General features: G+C 48.8%; 1 protein-coding gene across 4 annotated transcripts in view; it reads left to right on the top strand.

The window, feature by feature from the left end:
* Window positions 1–18,898, top strand: part of arhgef6 (Rac/Cdc42 guanine nucleotide exchange factor (GEF) 6) — a 192,426-nt gene that overhangs the window by 155,108 nt on the left and 18,420 nt on the right. The window contains exons 12-18 of one of the 4 annotated variants that reach the window (XM_070882903.1): window positions 6,136–6,282; window positions 13,059–13,145; window positions 13,277–13,355; window positions 14,479–14,618; window positions 17,371–17,565; window positions 18,024–18,044; window positions 18,447–18,540. In XM_070882903.1, the coding sequence (XP_070739004.1) occupies window positions 6,136–6,282; window positions 13,059–13,145; window positions 13,277–13,355; window positions 14,479–14,618; window positions 17,371–17,565; window positions 18,024–18,044; window positions 18,447–18,540 (763 nt within the window). The remainder of the gene's footprint in view (window positions 1–6,135; window positions 6,283–13,058; window positions 13,146–13,276; window positions 13,356–14,478; window positions 14,619–17,370; window positions 17,566–18,023; window positions 18,045–18,446; window positions 18,541–18,898) is intronic. The other 3 variants (XM_070882904.1, XM_070882905.1, XM_070882906.1) reach the window with 3 other exon arrangements.

Below are 18,898 nucleotides of genomic sequence, written 5' to 3' on the forward strand. Positions count from 1 at the left end.
AGGTGAAAGGGGTTCCAGAGAGAGTGGGTGAAGGGATTTGTTTCAGAGAGAGTGGAAGAGGTTTGTTTCAGAGAGAGTGGGTGGAGGGATTTGTTTCAGAGAGAGTGGATGAAGAGGTTTGTTTCAGAGAGAGTGGGTGAAGAGGGTTCCAGAGAGAGTGGGTGAAGGGGTTTGTTCCAGAGAGAGTGGGTGAAGAGGGTTCCAGAGAGAGTGGTGAAGGGGGTTCCAGAGAGAGTGGGTGAAGGGGTTTGATCCAGAGAGAGTGGTGAAGGGGGTTCCAGAGAGAGTGGGTGAAGAGGTTTGTTTCAGAGAGAGTGGGTGAAGAGGGTTCCAGAGAGAGTGGGTGAAGGGGTTTGTTCCAGAGAGAGTGGGTGAAGAGGGTTCCAGAGAGAGTGGTGAAGGGGGTTTGTTCCAGAGAGAGTGGGTGAAGGGGTTTGCTTCAGAGAGAGTGGGTGAAGAGGTTTGTTTCAGAGAGAGTGGGTGAAGGGGTTTGTTTCAGAGAGAGTGGGTGAAGAGGTTTGTTTCAGAGAGAGTGGGTGAAGGGGTTTGTTTCAGAGAGAGTGGGTGAAGAGGTTTGTTTAAGAGAGAGTGGGTGAAGAGGGTTCCAGAGAGAGTGGGTGAAGGGGTTTGTTTCAGAGAGAGTGGGTGAAGGGGTTTGTTTCAGAGAGAGTGGGTGAAGAGGTTTGTTTCAGAGAGAGTGGGTGAAGGGGTTTGTTTCAGAGAGAGTGGGTGAAGGGGTTTGTTTCAGAGAGAGTGGGTGAAGAGGGTTCCAGAGAGAGTGGGTGAAGGGGTTTGTTCCAGAGAGAGTGGGTGAAGAGGGTTCCAGAGAGAGTGGGTGAAGGGGTTTGTTCCAGAGAGAGTGGGTGAAGAGATTTGTTTCAGAGAGAGTGGGTGAAGAGGGTTCCAGAGAGAGTGGGTGAAGGAGTTTGTTTCAGAGAAGAGTGGGTGAAGGGGTTTGTTTCAGAGAGAGTGGGTGAAGAGGTTTGTTTCAGAGAGAGTGGGTGAAGAGGGTTCCAGAGAGAGTGGGTGAAGAGGGTTTGTTCCAGAGAGAGTGGGTGAAGAGGGTTCCAGAGAGAGTGGGTGAAGAGGGTTTGTTTCAGAGAGAGTGGGTGAAGAGGGTTCCAGAGAGAGTGGGTGAAGAGGGTTTGTTTCAGAGAGAGTGGGTGAAGAGGTTTGTTCCAGAGAGAGTGGGTGAAGAGGTTTGTTCCAGAGAGAGTGGGTGAAGAGGTTTGTTCCAGAGAGAGTGGGTGAAGGGGTTTGTTTCAGAGAGAGTGGGTGAAGGGGTTTGTTTCAGAGAGAGTGGGTGAAGGGGTTTGTTTCAGAGAGAGTGGGTGAAGAGGGCTTGTTTCAGAGAGAGTGGGTGAAGAGGTTTGTTTCAGAGAGAGTGGGTGAAGAGGGTTTGTTTCAGAGAGAGTGGGTGAAGAGGTTTGTTTCAGCGAGAGTGGGTGAAGAGGTTTGTTTCAGAGAGAGTGGGTGAAGAGGTTTGTTTTAGAGAGAGTGGGTGAAGAGGTTTGTTTCAGAGAGAGTGGGTGAAGGGGTTTGTTTCAGAGAGAGTGGGTGAAGGGGTTTGTTTCAGAGAGAGTGGGTGGAGGGATTTGTTTCAGAGAGAGTGGATGAAGAGGTTTGTTTCAGAGAGAGTGGATGAAGAGGGTTCCAGAGAGAGTGGGTGAAGGGGTTTGTTCCAGAGAGAGTGGGTGAAGAGGGTTCCAGAGAGAGTGGTGAAGGGGGTTCCAGAGAGAGTGGGTGAAGGGGTTTGATCCAGAGAGAGTGGTGAAGGGGGTTCCAGAGAGAGTGGGTGAAGAGGTTTGTTTCAGAGAGAGTGGGTGAAGAGGGTTCCAGAGAGAGTGGGTGAAGGGGTTTGTTCCAGAGAGAGTGGGTGAAGAGGGTTCCAGAGAGAGTGGTGAAGGGGGTTTGTTCCAGAGAGAGTGGGTGAAGGGGTTTGCTTCAGAGAGAGTGGGTGAAGAGGTTTGTTTCAGAGAGAGTGGGTGAAGGGGTTTGTTTCAGAGAGAGTGGGTGAAGAGGTTTGTTTCAGAGAGAGTGGGTGAAGGGGTTTGTTTCAGAGAGAGTGGGTGAAGAGGTTTGTTTAAGAGAGAGTGGGTGAAGAAGGTTCCAGAGAGAGTGGGTGAAGGGGTTTGTTTCAGAGAGAGTGGGTGAAGGGGTTTGTTTCAGAGAGAGTGGGTGAAGAGGTTTGTTTCAGAGAGAGTGGGTGAAGGGGTTTGTTTCAGAGAGAGTGGGTGAAGGGGTTTGTTTCAGAGAGAGTGGGTGAAGAGGGTTCCAGAGAGAGTGGGTGAAGGGGTTTGTTCCAGAGAGAGTGGGTGAAGAGGGTTCCAGAGAGAGTGGGTGAAGGGGTTTGTTCCAGAGAGAGTGGGTGAAGAGATTTGTTTCAGAGAGAGTGGGTGAAGAGGGTTCCAGAGAGAGTGGGTGAAGGAGTTTGTTTCAGAGAAGAGTGGGTGAAGGGGTTTGTTTCAGAGAGAGTGGGTGAAGAGGTTTGTTTCAGAGAGAGTGGGTGAAGAGGGTTCCAGAGAGAGTGGGTGAAGAGGGTTTGTTCCAGAGAGAGTGGGTGAAGAGGGTTCCAGAGAGAGTGGGTGAAGAGGGTTTGTTTCAGAGAGAGTGGGTGAAGAGGGTTCCAGAGAGAGTGGGTGAAGAGGGTTTGTTTCAGAGAGAGTGGGTGAAGAGGTTTGTTCCAGAGAGAGTGGGTGAAGAGGTTTGTTCCAGAGAGAGTGGGTGAAGAGGTTTGTTCCAGAGAGAGTGGGTGAAGGGGTTTGTTTCAGAGAGAGTGGGTGAAGGGGTTTGTTTCAGAGAGAGTGGGTGAAGGGGTTTGTTTCAGAGAGAGTGGGTGAAGAGGTTTGTTCCAGAGAGAGTGGGTGAAGAGGTTTGTTCCAGAGAGAGTGGGTGAAGAGGTTTGTTCCAGAGAGAGTGGGTGAAGGGGTTTGTTTCAGAGAGAGTGGGTGAAGGGGTTTGTTTCAGAGAGAGTGGGTGAAGGGGTTTGTTTCAGAGAGAGTGGGTGAAGAGGGCTTGTTTCAGAGAGAGTGGGTGAAGAGGTTTGTTTCAGAGAGAGTGGGTGAAGAGGTTTGTTTCAGAGAGAGTGGGTGAAGAGGTTTGTTTTAGAGAGAGTGGGTGAAGAGGTTTGTTTCAGAGAGAGTGGGTGAAGGGGTTTGTTTCAGAGAGAGTGGGTGAAGGGGTTTGTTTCAGAGAGAGTGGGTGAAGGGGTTTGTTTCAGAGAGAGTGGGTGAAGAGGGTTCCAGAGAGAGTGGGTGAAGGGGTTTGTTCCAGAGAGAGTGGGTGAAGGGGTTTGTTCCAGAGAGAGTGGGTGAAGGGGTTTGTTCCAGAGAGAGTGGGTGAAGGGGTTTGTTCCAGAGAGAGTGGGTGAAGAGGGTTCCAGAGAGAGTGGGTGAAGGGGTTTGTTCCAGAGAGAGTGGGTGAAGGGGTTTGTTCCAGAGAGAGTGGGTGAAGAGGGTTCCAGAGAGAGTGGGTGAAGAGGGTTCCAGAGAGAGTGGGTGAAGAGGGTTCCAGAGAGAGTGGGTGAAGAGGGTTCCAGAGAGAGTGGGTGAAAGACTGTTCTCTGATCCAGGCTTCGGCAGCATAACGTTAACCCCATTGTGATCACATATTAACCCCTCACCAAGAACCGAATAAAAGACTAGTTTGGGCTTGCTATGAAATGATTATTACCTCATACCAACAGAAGCAAGTTACTGGCTTCCAAACACTTGTTTTTGATGAATAAAGAAAGAGATTGTTCATTCCCATGCTCTACTGGCCCGAGTCCTAACTCACACCGAGTCCCGCTCACCCATCCCCCCCCGTGTCCTAACTCACACCGTGTCCCGCTCACCCATCACCCTCCGTGTCCGAACTCACACCGAGTCCCACTCACCCATCACCCTCCGTGTCCTAACTCACACCGAGTCCCGCTCACTCATCAGCCCCACTGTGTCCTAACTCACACTGAGTCCTGCTCACCCATCACCTCCCGTGTCCTAACTCGCACTGAGTCCCACTCACCCATCACCGCCTGTGCTCGCTGCCCCATGTCCTAACTCGCACCAAGTCCCGCTCACCCATCACCACCTGTGCTCGCTGCCCCATGTCCTAACTCGCACCAAGTCCCACTCACCCATCACCCCCTGTGCTCACTGCCCGAGTCCTAACTCTCACCGGGTCCCGGTCACCCATCAACCTCTGTGCTCACTGACTGTGTCCTAACTCGCACCGGTTACCGTTCACCCATCACCCCTGTGCTCGCTGACCCGTGTTTTAACTCACACCAAGTCCCACTCACCCATCACCCCCCATGTCCTAACTCACACCAAGACACGCTCACCCATCACCCCCTGTGCTCACTGCCCGTGTCCTAACTCGCACCAAGGCCCGCTCACCCATCACCCCTGTGCTCACTGCCCGTGTCCTAACTCACACCAAGTCCCGCTCACCCATCACCCCCTGTGCTCGCTGCCCGTGTCCTAACTCGCACCAAGGCCCGCTCACCCATCACCCCTGTGCTCACTGCCCGTGTTCTAACTCGCACCAAAGGCCCGCTCACCCACCACCCCTGTGTTCACTGCCCGTGTCCTAACTCACACCAAGTCCCGCTCACCCATCATCTCCTGTGCTCACTGCCCTGTGTCCTAACTCGCACCAAGACCCACTCACCCGTCACCCGCTGTGCTCACTGCCCGTGTCCTAACTCGCACCAAGTCCCGCTCACCCATCATCTCCTGTGCTCACTGCCCTGTGTCCTAACTCGCACCAAGTCCTGCTCACCCATCACCCCCTGTGCTCGCTGCCCGTGTCCTAACTCGCACCAAGGCCCGCTCACCCATCACCCCTGTGCTCACTGCCCGTGTCCTAACTCGCACCAAGACCCACTCACCCATCACCCCCTGTGCTCACTGCCCGTGTCCTAACTCGCACCAAGACCCACTCACCCATCACCCCCTGTGCTCACTGCCCGTGTCCTAACTCGCACCAAGTCCCGCTCACCCATCATCTCCTGTGCTCACTGCCCTGTGTCCTAACTCGCACCAAGACCCACTCACCCATCACCCCTTGTGCTCACTGCCCGTGTCCTAACTCGCACCAAGTCCCGCTCACCCATCATCTCCTGTGCTCACTGCCCTGTGTCCTAACTCGCACCAAGTCCTGCTCACCCATCACCCCCTGTGCTCGCTGCCCGTGTCCTAACTCGCACCAAGGCCCGCTCACCCATCACCCCTGTGCTCACTGCCCGTGTCCTAACTCGCACCAAGGCCCGCTCACCCATCACCCCTGTGCTCACTGCCCGTGTCCTAACTCGCACCAAGACCCACTCACCCATCACCCCCTGTGCTCACTGCCCATGTCCTAACTCGCACCAAGGCCCGTTCACCCATCACCCCCTGTGCTCACTGCCCGTGTCCTAACTCGCACCAAGTCCCGCTCACCCATCATCTCCTGTGCTCACTGCACTGTGTCCTAACTCGCACCAAGACCCACTCGCCCATCACCCCCTGTGCTCACTGCCCGTGTCCTAACTCGCACCAAGGCCCGCTCACCCATCACCCCTGTGCTCACTGCCCGTGTCCTAACTCACACCAAGTCCCGCTCACCCATCACCCCCTGTGCTCGCTGACCTCCATTGATGCCTAGTTAAGCAACGCCTCAATTTTTAAATTCTCATTCTCATTTTCAAATCCCTCCATGGCCTGTCTCCTCCCTATCTCTATAACCTCCTCCTGCCCCACAATCCCCCGCCCCAAGATATCGGCGTTTCTCCAATTCTACCCTCTTAACATCCCTGATTATAATCGCTCAATCATTGGTGGCCGTGCCTTCTGTTGCCTGAGCCCCAAGCTCTGGAACTCTCTCCCTAAACCTCTCCACCTCTCTACCTCTCTTTCCTCCTTTGAGACACTCTTTAAAACCTGCCTCTGTGACCGAGCTTTTTGTTATCTGCTGTAATTTCTTCTTGTGTGGTTCAGTGAAGCTGATTGGGGCGTTTTACTAAGTTTGGGGCACAGTATAAAGGCAAGTTGTTTATAACACAAATGATTACAAATAGTCTGTCGATGTTCGCTTTGTTGCGCTGACCAGGGTGATGTGTAAGGACAGGAGCACGTGTCAGTTTTTGACCATAATATTTCTGTTTCTCACCAGACGCAGAGCCAGGAACTGCGGAAGAGAAAACAGCTCGAACTACAGATACTGTCGGAGCAAATTCAGGGTTGGGAGGGTGAAGATATCAAGTCCCTTGGAAGTGTCATCTACATGTCCCAGGTCATGGTGCAGTGTGGGGCAAGCGAGGTGAGGCATTTAGCAAAGTGCACTTTGGTTACAGTAAGCAACAAATATACTCTCTCTACATTTATGCCGAAAGCAGAAGGTTGTTCAATGAGTGCCACAGTTCCTGTCACCATCTTCACTCGTAATCTCTGGATTTGACGCCTTATGTCAGAAAGCAAGGCTTCCTGTTCTAATTGTGAGTTGGTGCAATGTTTCACTCAAGTTCGTTTTGATTCTGTTCTTGAAATTCTGGGCTGTTTGCACAATTCTAGGCACCGTACAATGGCTGGTAGGTGGAGGGTGGGGTGTGTAAAGAATGTTCTCCGCCTGGGAGAGAGTAAAATGACAGTCCCTGCGACATTGACACATGGGGTTGGGCACCAGATAGAAGGCGGGGGGAGGGTGAGTCGGGATGGTCTGAGTGCTTACATTGGAGAAGGGCAGAATGAAGGTGATGTTATTTAGGATCTTTGTGTTATTAGATGGATCTGAGCGCTGGAACATCCAGAAACGTTGATGAGCGAGAGAAGGGTTGGTTGGGAGGTTTGCTGGGATGATAGAATAGGAACATGACTCGGACAAGAAACAACGGTTATACAGATGATCCAAGAAAGGTGACTGCGATGGTTTGTGCACGTTTGAAGAATGAGAAGAGCAGGGAGACCATTCATGGCCTTGCATACACAGGGACCTGGGACCAGAAACTGAGCAAGACCAAGGGAGCGCTGGCTGGACAATGCCAAGGGTGCCATCTCACAGAAAGGGATACGGCTGACTGAAGCGGCCAGGCTAGTTCAGAGCCGAAAGCAGTGAGGTGAGTTCAGATGAGCAGAAATGTTAAAAGTCAAAGAATAAGGAGAAGGCAATAGAGCAGGGCAGCACGGGGAAATGAAAACCAGAGCGTGCCAGGAAGGGACAGAATGTATAAATGTAAAAATGGATCTGAAAGTGGGGTCAAAGCAGAAAAAAAATGGTAAAAAAAATTTTTTTTAAAGCTCTTTATCTGAATGCACGCAGCATTCATAACAAAATAGATGAGTTCACGGCACAAATAGATACAAATGGGTTTGATCTGATGGCCATTACATAGACATGGTTGCAAGGTGACCAGGACTGGGAGCTAAATATTCAGGGGTATTTGACAATTCGGAAGGACAGACAGAAAGGAAAAGGAGGTGGGGTAACTCTGTTAATAAAGGATGAGATCAGTGCGTTAGTGAGAAACGATATTGGCTCAGAGGATCAAGATGTTGAATCAGTTTGGGTGGAGATACGGAATATTAAGGGAAAAAAGTCGCTGGTGGGCATAGTCTATAGGCCCCCTAACAGTACCTACACTGTTGGACAGAGTGTAAATCAAGAAATAATGAAGCTTGTAAAAAAGGAACGGCAATAATCATGGGCGATTTTAACCTTCATATTGATTGGACAAAGCAAATTGGCCAGGGTAGCCTTGAGGAGCAGTTCATAGAGTATATCCGGGATAGTTTCCGTGAACAATATGTTGCAGAACCAACCAGGGAGCAGGCTATCTTAGATCTGGTACTGTGTAATGAGACAGGATTAATAAATGATCTCATGGTAAAGGATCCTCGAGGAATGAGTGACCATAACATCGTTGAATTTCAAATTCAGTTGGAGGGTGAGAAAGTTGGATCTCAAACCAGTGTCCTAAACTTAAACAAAGGAGACTACAAAGGTATGAAGGCAGAGTTGGCTAAGGTGGACTGGGAAAATAGATTAAAGTGTGGTAGTTGATGGGCAGTGGCAGACATTTAAGGAGATATTTCATAACTCTCAAAAAAATATATCCCAATGAGAAGGAAAGACTGTAAGAGAAGGGATAACCATCCGTGGCTAACTAAGAAAATAAGGGATAGTATCAAATTGAAAACGAGGGCATATAAAGTGGCCAAGACTAGTGGGAGGACAGAGGATTGGGAAACTTTTAAAAGCCAGCAAAGAACGACTAAAAAAATAATGAGAGGGAAGATAGATTATGAAAGCAAACTAGCACAAAATATAAAAACAGATAGTAAGAGTTTCTACAGGTATATAAAAAGGAAAAGAGTGGCTAAAGTAAATGTTGATCCCTTAGAGGATGAGACTGGGGAATTAATAATGGTGAACAGCAAAATGGCAGAGACTTTGAACAAATATTTTGTATCGGTCTTCACGGTAGAAGACACTAAAAACATCCCAGTAGTGGATAATCAAGGAGCTAAAAAAGTAGTACTCGGTAAAATAATGGGACTAAAGGCAGACAAGTCTCCTGGACCTAATGGCTTGCATCCTAGGGTCTTAAAAGAAGTGACTGCAGAGATAGTGGATGCATTGGTTGTAATCTACCAAAATTCCCTGAATTCTGGGGATGTCCCAGCGATTTGGAAAACCGCAAATGTAACGCCCCTATTTTAAAAAGGAGGCAGATAGAAAGCAGGAAACTATAGACCAACACCTGTCATTGGGAAAATGCTGGAGTCCATTATTAAGGAAGCAGTAGCAGGACATTTGGAAAAGCACGATTCAGTCAAGCAGAGTCAACATGGTTTTATAAAAGGGAAATCATGTTTGACAAATTTGCTGGAGTTCTTTGAGGATTTAACGAGCAGGGTGGATAAGGGGGAACCAGTGAATGTGGTGTATTTGGATTTCTAGAAGGCATCCGATAAGGTGCCACATAAAGGTTACTGCACAAGATAAAAGTATACGGGTTGGAGGTAATATATTAGCATGGATAGAGGATTGGCTAACTAACAGAAAACAGAGAGTCGGGATAAATGGGTCATTTTCCTGTTGGTAAACAGTAACTACTGGGGTGCCGCAGGGATCAGTGCTGGGTCCTCAACTATTTACAATCTATATTGATGACTTGGATGAAGGGACCGAGTGTAATGTAGCCAAGTTTGCTGATGATACAAAGGTGGGTGGGAAAGCAAGTTGTGAGGAGGCCACAAGGAATCTGCAAAGGGATATAGACAGGCTAAGTGAGTGGGAAAAAAATTAGCAGATGGAGTATAATGTGAGAAAATGTGAGGTCATGCACTTTGGCAGAAAAAATAGAAAAGCAAATTATAACTTAAATGGAGAAAAATTGCAAAATGCTGCAGTACAGAGGGACCTGGGGGTCCTTGTGCATGAAACACAATAAGTTAGTATGCAGGTACAGCAGGTAATCAAGAAGGCAAATAGAATGTTGGCCTTTATTGCAAGGGGGATAGAGTATAAAAGCAGAGAAGTCCTGCTACAACTGTACAGGGTATTGGTGAGGCCACACCTGGAGTACTGCGTACAGTTTTGGTCTCCATATTTAAGGAACGATATTATTGTATTGGAGGCTATTCAGAGAAGGTTCACTAGGTTGATTCTGGAAATGAGGGGGTTGACTTATGAAGAAAGGTTGAGTAGGTTGGGCCTATACTCATTGGAGTTCAGAAGAATGAGAGGTGATCTTATCGAAACAGGTAAGATAATGAGGGGTCTCGACAAGGTGGATGCAGGGAGGGAAAACTAAAACTAGGGGACATAGTCTCAGAATAAGGGGCCGCCCATTTAAAACAGATGAGGAGGAATTTATTCTCTAAGGGTTGTAAATCTGTGGAATTCTCTGCCCCAGAGAGCTGTGGAGGCTGGGTCATTGAATATATTTAAGACAGAGATAGACAGATTTTTGAGCGATAAGGGAGTAAAGGGTTATGAGGAGCGGGCGGGGAAGTGGAGCTGAGCCCATGATCAGATCAGCCATGATCTTATTGAATGGCAGAGCAGGCTCGAGGGGCCCAGTGGCCGACTCCTGCTCCTATTTCTTATGAATTGGTCGGGCCACATCCTCGCTGCTGAGTTGATGGATGGGAATTTAGTCGGAATAGTGTAATGAGTGAATGGGAGCCCGGCGCCATGTTCAATATTAGCTTGAGCGGTCGGGCAAGAGGAGGCATGGATTCACATTTCGGGGAAATGGAGAATGTACAGTGCGGACAGCACTTGGAGATGCCCAGAGATGGTCGGTGTGCAGAATGGGCAACCCAGGGAAGCAGTGGAAGCAAGGTTGCTTTCACTTTTAAGATGATTAACTTGTGACACAACGGCCATTCCTGGGTATCTGATACCGAGCGGAGCGAGATATCTGACAGCTGGAGAGCTGATTCCACGGACGGAGACAGTTGTGCTAAATCCTGCAGTGTCCAGGAAATTGGGACATTTGTGTAGGAGGGGAAGGTCAGGTATGCCCAGTGATGGATCCTGGGTCTCTTGGCATTTGCTGCTTGGTCGCCGGGATTCGAGAGAATCTCACCAGGGACTTTCCTGGATTTGGCCCCAGGTTTCCTTGCTCTGTTTCTTAGGCTCCTGCAGGAGACAGTCAACCATTGCGATTGGAGAGGGTGGGGCCCAGGGTGGGGTGAGCGAGGGTGGGGTGGGCCTGGGGTGGGGTGGGCCTCGGTTTGGGTGAGCGAGGGTGGGGTGCGGTTTGGGTGAGCAAGGGTGGGGTGATGCTCATTACCTGCCTATGTTTGAAGAAGACATTTCCTTGTTGGGCTGGTTGCTCGAACAGCCTGACCAGTACACGGTTGATGAATTTGATACCTGGCTGCTGTCGGATCGACAGGTAAAGCCCCTTCCCAAAGTTGCGTACAGTCTGCTCTCCATTCAAAGCTGCTAAGTTCCAAATTATCCGATAATACAAAAAAAAATTCACCAACGTCTCCCGTGGCTGCATCTTTTGCATTTACTGGCTTCTTCCCTTTTCTAATTACAAAAATTGACTCTGCTCTGAATACATTTCAGGCCCTTATTTGGAGGAGGTCCCTTGCGGTAATTCCCCTTCAGATTTGACTATATTTTTATCTCTCGGGCTGTGATTGCATGTTCAGACTCCAGGCTGCAGGGTGTTGTATCCACTAGCCATCCTTTCCATTTGAAGTAAAGCTGCTTTGCACCAAATGTCACCTATTTTTAATTGAAAATATAATCTTATCTACACTCGCCTTTCTCCAGAGGTGGGGGCGGGAGCCAATCTTTTCTGCCCTCCGCCCCTGTGAGATGGTGCCTTCCCCGACAGCCTCGCTGGGAATGGAAACTCTGTGTGGGTAGAATCCTCAGCAAATATCTGCATCCCACCACACCACACAACGCTGTGTTTGTGCAGTGCCCAGTACCTTCAAACATCCCCAGTTTTGTTGCAGAATTATTCATCAAGCAAAATGTGCACAGCTGGTCTAAGGAACCCTCCCTCCAGCAAACGTGTCCTGCGGTGAATGCGAAGGCTATGGAGGTGTCTGTGTCCTGCACAGGACCCAGTGTCTGCGCCCATTCCAAGTATCCGTTTAGTTTCTGAACCACAAAAGCTCTGTAATGTTGGATAGCAGCGCGCTGCCACAGCGTTTGAATTTCCTCTTTGGGGCGTGATTTACAAAAGCGAGCTCAAACTACTTTGATGCTGAGCCAAGCAACAGTATCGCAGGCCGGAGCAGCTGAGGATAAACTTTCCGACCCCACCCCTGACCTTTCCCCCCACCCCTGACCTTTCCCCCCCACCCCTGACCTTTCCCCCCACCCCTGACCTTTCCCCCCCACCCCTGACCTTTCCCCCCACCCCTTACCTTTGCCCCCACCCCTGACCTTTCCCATTGGCTCACACATTGGGAAATCTCACACTCAGCCCATGAGACACTGAACTTGTTGCTTTCCCGATGTGCGTAGCGGTGAGTGTGCGATTGGATCATTTGCCCCTTGCTGTCCACTTCCTCAGCACGGGTTGTTGCAATATCAGCTACCAATCAGCTAATACTTACATTTTACAGTTAAACCTGTTTTTTTAAGACCCTAATGTGAGACCCCCGGTAGCCCTATGGTAAGCAAACTCAATATTCTCACAGGAAGGCGTTTTGCTTCGTGCAATATCGTTCCAGCGAGTGGTCGCTTGTTTTGAGAGACCACTCTGTCTCGGGTGAACAGTGACCTTAGACGAAAGGTCGTACTGTAATTGGAATTTTATTATCCATCTTGGTGCTGTGGAATTTTGTGCATTGTGTCTGATAGGGTGGATAGAGAGAGACTTTTCCTGCTGGTGGGGAAGTCCAGGACACCTTATAATCAGAGCCAGACCGATCAGGAGCAAAGTTAGGCAACGCTTCTTCACACATGGTGGTGGAAGTGTGGAGCTTTCCCCCACAAAGCAGTAGATGCTCGCTCAATTAATCATTTTAAATCAGCCATGATAAATTTTTATTAGACAAAGGTATTAAGGGATATGGGGCAAAGACGGGTATATGGAGTTAGGTCGCAGATCAGCCGTGATCTCATTGAATGGCGGAACAGGCTCGAGGGGCTGAATGGCCTCCTCCTGTTCCTATATACAATTCTACAGGTGCCTGAGCTAAAGAAAATGCTACCTCTAGCCCACGCCCACCTGGCCCTCGCCAGATGTGTTACTGTGATTGTGAAACCCGTCGAATAGTCAACCCGACCTTTTGTGGAGTGTTGGTCTCACTTGAGCACCTGAGTTTAGTTTGTAACGTGCATTAGGTGTGTTCAGTCTTTGACCAGTGCAAGGGGATGTTTGGGGAAAAGTCAGTGAGGATTTCAGAACTCTGAATCTTTGCCTCATTCAATAGCCTGGGAAGTATTTGCCGAACACATTTTTAAGGAACGGTTTAACGGTTGGAGTCTTCCTGTCCTGTCTTGATTACTTGCAAAAAGGAAATTGGGTGTCATTGCATGATGATAAATCCAGATTAAATAACTGTAGATTTGTGAACCTGCCAAACTGACGGTTACTATTGTCGATTCAACCTTAGGAGAAGGACGAGCGCTATTTCATGCTGTTCCCCACGGTCCTGCTCATGCTGTCCGCTAGCCCGCGGATGAGTGGCTTCATTTATCAGGTGAGAGCAGTATTGCGCGATCACAATGAATGGCTTTTCACCCACCCTCTCGCCATGTATATTGCACCCTCGCTATCCCACGGTATAGCTTGCTTCCTGCTGAGATTGTGACCATTTATTTTCCACTGCAGGGAAAACTGCCATTGACGGGAATGACGGTCACAAAATTAGAGGAGAGTGAAAGCTTTCATCACGTCTTTGAGATTACAGGTTTGTAGTTTATAAACGGGCAAATGTGCAGGTCAGTTTGTGCGCAGTCATGGGATGAGTGTCTCGGTTTATTTTTGGTGGGGTTGGATGAATGTTGAAATGTATAAGATTCTGAGGGGGCTTGACAGAGTAGATGCAGAGAGGATGTTTCCCCTCGTGGGGGAACTAGGGGACTGAGTCTCAGAATAAGGGACCGCCCATTTAAGATGGAGATGAAGAGGAATTTTGTCTTTGAGGGTGGTGAATCTGTGGAACTTTCTGCCCCAGAGAGCCTGGAGGCTGGGTCTATGAATATATTTAAAGTGGAGATCGACAGACTTTTGAGCGATAAGGGAATAAGGGGTTATGGGGAGCGGGCAGGGAAGTGGAGCTGAGACCATGATTGTATCAGCCATGATCTTATTAAATGGTGGAGCAGGTTCGAGGGGCCGAATGGCCGACTCCTGCTCCTATTTCTCATGTGCTTACGTTTGGCCGAGACACCAGGAGGACTCCCTGTTCTTCAATTTTAAAAAGTGTTATGGGAACTTTTTACATCCACCTGTTTGTGTATTTAGTGATGTTGATTGAGGAATCAATATTGGCCAGGGCACCGGGGAGAGCTCGCCCTGCTCTTCCAAGAGAGGGCAGACAGGGCCTCGGTTTAACATCTCATCTGAAAGACGACACCTCCGACAGTGCGGCACTCCCTCAGTACTGCCCCTCCGACAATGCGGCGCTCCCTCAGTACTGCCCCTCCGGCAGTGTGGCGCACACTCAGTACTGCCCCTCCGACAGTGCAGCACTCCCTCAGTACTGCCCCTCCGACAGTGGGGCGCTCCCTCAGTACTGCCCCTCCGACAGTGCGGCACTCTCTCAGTACTGCCCCTCCGACAGTGCGGCGCTCCCTCAGTACTGCCCCTCCGACAGTGCGGCACTCCCTCAGTACTGCCCCTCCGACAGTGCGGCACTTCCTCAGTCTCTGGAGTGGGACCTTGTGACCTGGAGGTGAGGGAGCGACACCCACTGAGCCACAGCTGGCACTGTATATTATTACGGCATTGTTCCCTCTAAGAAAGAATGTGATGATGAAATTTTGTCATTGTAGAAAATACCTTAATACTGATTCACATTTGCAACGCAGGTAATATGATTGAGCGTATCCAGGTGTGGTGTAGCAGCAGTCAAGAGCTGCAGGACTGGGTAGAGAACCTGCTGATGTTGACCAAAGGCACGCTCCCTGGGAACGCAGTCACCAAACCGATGCCGGTGATACCGCAGACAGTAAGGATCCGTTACTTACCTGCTTAGTTGTACAGTGCATGGAATGCAAAGACTATTTTTGCTAACCAGTTCCTAACCTGCTTACAATGATAGTTAACTAGTTATGGTAAGGTGTAAATGTTTGGGAGTGTTGTATTATGCAATTCCTCTTCCTCTTGGTTAACGGTTGTAATATTCTCTAGATTTGTCAGTGTTTAGATTAACCTTTTTATTAAAAAATCCTTTTCAGGTAATCAGTGCACTAGATTGTTGTGAATATTGGTGGGACTTTCCAGTTTAATGGGAGATTTTCACCTTATTCTATATTGGAGGCAGTTGATTGAAGCTTTGATCAAAGTGTCTGTCGACCTGGATTAACACATCCAGAGTTTTGTCTCAATTTCCATCTCTCCTTCGCTCCACACACTGAGAAAGGCTGCTTTATTGGGGGTCGCTGACCAGCTGGGTGGTACAGAGACTGAAGAGTTGGGGAATCAGTGGGTTCGGTGATGGCACCTTAACGAAGATGGCCGTCAAACTCCGCACTGTGTGATAGCAGAGAGATTTGTGCAGGGTGTGGGCGTGCAGCAACAACAACAAATTGCCTTTGTATAGCATCTTTAACAATAGAAGACGTCTGTTGGCCGATCACAGGAGTGTTATCGGACAAAATTTGACACCAAGCTAAAGAAGGAGATATTAGGTCAGGTGATCCCCACATCCCCCCGAGATCTCTGCCATCCTCCAATTCTGGCCTTTGTTCAACCTTGATTTCCCTCACCCCACCATTGGCGGCCATGTCTTCAGCTACCTGGGCCCCAAGCTCTGTAATTCCCTCCCTAAACCTCTCCCCCTCTGTATCCTCCTTTAAGATGCTCCTTAAAACTCATTGAAAGTGGGCACGCAGGTACAGCAGGCGGTGAAGAAGGCAAATGGTATGTTGGCCTTCATAGCTAGGGGATTTGAGTATAGGAGCAGGGAGGTCTTACTGCAGTTGTACAAGGCCTTAGTGAGGCCTCACCTGGAATATTGTGTTCCATTTTGGTCTCCTAATCTGAGGAAGGACGTTCTTGCTATTGAGGGAGTGCAGCGAAGGTTCACCAGACTGATTCCGGAATGGCAGGGCTGACATATGAGGAGAGACTGGATCAACTGGGCCTTTATTCACTGGAGTTTAGAAGGATGAGAAGGGATCTCATAGAAACGTATAAGATTCTGACTGGACGGGACAGGTTAGATGCGGGAAGAATGTTCCCGATGTTGGGGAAGTCCAGAACCAGGGGACACAGTCTTAGGATAAGGGGTAGGCCATTTAGGACTGAGATGAGGAGAAACTTCTTCACTCAGAGTTGTTAACCTGTGGAATTCCCTGCTGCAGAGAGTTGTTGATGCCAGTTCATTGGATATATTGAAGAGGGAGTTAGATATGGCTCTTACAGCTAAGGGGATCAAGGGGTATGGAGAGAAAGCAGGAAAGGGATACTGAAGGAATGATCAGACGTGATCTTATTGAATGGCGGTGCAGGCTCGAAGGGCTGAATGGAATACTCCTGCACCTATTTTCTATGTTTACCTCTTTGATCAGCTGAACTAATACCTTCTTATGTGGCTCCTGTGAAGAGCCTTGTTGAAGGCGCTGTTTAAACGCAAGTTAGTTTTAACGCCTAGGATATTAAATATTTGAGCAGCAGATCCGAAGCTATTTGTGGTGCTTTCTGGGAGTGTTTAGAACCTTATGGCACAGGAGGAGACCATTCGGCCCATCGAGCCTGTTCCGGCTCTGTGAGAGAGTGATCCAGTTAGTCCCACTCCCTGCTCTGTATCTGTTGGGATCAGTGCACAGTGATTGAGTGTCAAAAGTCGACAAATCTTCCTTCCTTTCTTCCTTCCTTCACCTCCCCTCTGCCTCCGGAATTTGAGATTGAGGGAATCTTCCCGATGGAGAAGTTGAGGGTTATGGGGAGTGGGCAGGGAAGTGGAGCTGAGTCCATGATCGGATCATGATCTTATTGAATAGCGGAGCAGGCTCGAGGGGCCGTATGGCCGACTCCTACTCCGATTTATTACGTTCTTAGGGTCAAATTTAGACACAAGTTGAAAGCCCCAGGTGACGCTTCAGTGGAAAGGAGAGTTTTACACGTGGAAGCTGAAGGATATGTGGGATCTCGCACAGTCGATCTGTTGAAGACGAGACTTCCGCTCGTTCCAGAAAGCCAGCCCCTGCTGACTTGCTGTTGTATTCTACGCTGACGTCTCTCGGCCACCAATGTGTCGGGAGAAATTCCTTCCGGCCCAGATTTAAACTTTGTGTGTCCGTGTTGATGAGCAAAGGCGTTGGGGGAAGCTGGATAAACACAAGAGGGAGAAAGGAATAGAAGGATATGGTGATGAGGTGAGATGGGGAGGTGGGGGGAGGGGGCTGGTGTGGAGTATAAACCCCGGCACAGACCATGGGGCTGAACGGCCTGTTCCGTGCCATACACTTGATGTAATTCTGTACAACGTGTCAGGAATACTTGAAAAGGTTACAGGGGAAAGAGCGGGGAGTGGGACTGATTGGATCGGTCTTTCACAGAGCCGGCACAGGCACGATGGGCCGAATGGCAGCCTCCTGTGCTGTAAGATTCTATTTTAAGATGTTCTACCTCAGACCGCTTCTCTGAAGTTGCAGCTGGTCTGGTATTCCCAGATGCTCCTGAAATCGGTGAAGTATTGGTACGCAATTTCTGAGTAATTGCAAAGAAAAATTTCTTTCCGTCTCCTTCCTACGCAGCAGCACGGGGAGAGTAAGCAGCCTCCAGCAACTCCGTCACACCAGCCCCTCGCTTACTCCCCTCCCCAGTCCTACAGCACAGCCGTGCAAAACCGGGGCCCCCTGGAGCCTCCCAAACACCCCCGGCCCTGGACACTCAGCTGCCTGAGACCTGCGCCCCCACTAAGGCCTTCAGCTGCCTTGGGATGTAAGGAGGTACGTGTTTCGTGCGCAAGGCACAACGTTTAAAGATAAAAGGCTTGCAAGCTAAATAGAAAGTAACCCCTTAGTCATTGTATTGGTCCCGTGCGGGTGTAAACCGAGCGACATTGTTGATGCACACGCCTTTACTTCATGCCTGTTGATAATTCCCCGAATTGTTAAATCCTGATCCCCTGGTTAACTTTTGATGCTATTTTCTTTATTAGTTATTTATGACAAACAGCAATGACCTTAAGTGTGCATGACACTATTACTGCATTTACTTGCATGGATAATAACCTTTTAGACTAATCTGAAGATCTTGAATGGTGCACTGAGAACACAATTAACACTAACATAGTTGATATTTTAATGATCTTTTATTATAGTGACTGAACTTTTCATATAATCAATCATCAATTTTTTTCTTCCACTTTCATCTTATCTTTCTTTCCCCATTTGTCACATTGTAGAGGATGTCTTATATTTTAAAGGTAAGGGGTAGCCGAGTGCTTTCTCTCCTCCTTTGTGGTGTGTGCATGCTTGCGACGCAGCAGTCACTTGCTGTCTTACCACTGCCTTCACTTGCTTACCTTAATGCATTTAAGATGTTCGTAAGATTTGTACGTAAACTGCACTTAATATTCTTCCAATATTTTGAGACCAACGCTATTCTTCGGACTAAGCTATAGCCGCAGGGAAAGGTGTTTGGTCTCGCAACATTGCGACTAACCAACAAAGCACAAGTGCTCGCCAATCCCGCACAGCTCTGGCATGTCTGCTTCTGAATTCTTCGCAAACTGAACTGTTTAAGAAAAATTCTTGTGCTGCTTTTAAAAAAAAATAAAACCCCCCAATGATTGTAACCAACTGTTGGATGGTTTCCTATCGTGCAGGATTCTAGCAAGAGCCCCAAAGCTGTGAAGAAGTTTCTAACCAAGCGGAAGACCGAGCGGAAAACATCGGACGACGAGTTTATCCTGCGGAAAAGTAAGCTGATTTCTCCTGTAAGCTTTGGGGCTTTTAATGAGCTCTGTCTGAGCAAGCTTGGGTTCTTTGCTGGTTTTGCCAAATTCGCTTGTGTTTTTTGGGGTGAGTAGGTTTCAATTTGTTTTGTCCCCTTCTGCCAAGGCTGCTGTATCTGCGTGTCACAGCAGCCTGTGGTGGGGCAGCGATGTAAAAAAACGATTCATTCTCAAGCCCAAATTTACAGCAAGCGCGCAATGATGTGAAGCTTTTCTGCCACAGCGCAAAGTGGTGGAATTCTGATACATTAGAGGAAGGACTTGCATTTCTATAGCGTCTATCACATCCTCAGGATGTCCCAAAGTGCTTTACAACCAATGAA

Source organism: Pristiophorus japonicus, chromosome 6 (assembly GCF_044704955.1).
Source record: "Pristiophorus japonicus isolate sPriJap1 chromosome 6, sPriJap1.hap1, whole genome shotgun sequence".
Classification (NCBI taxonomy): Eukaryota; Metazoa; Chordata; class Chondrichthyes; family Pristiophoridae; genus Pristiophorus; species Pristiophorus japonicus.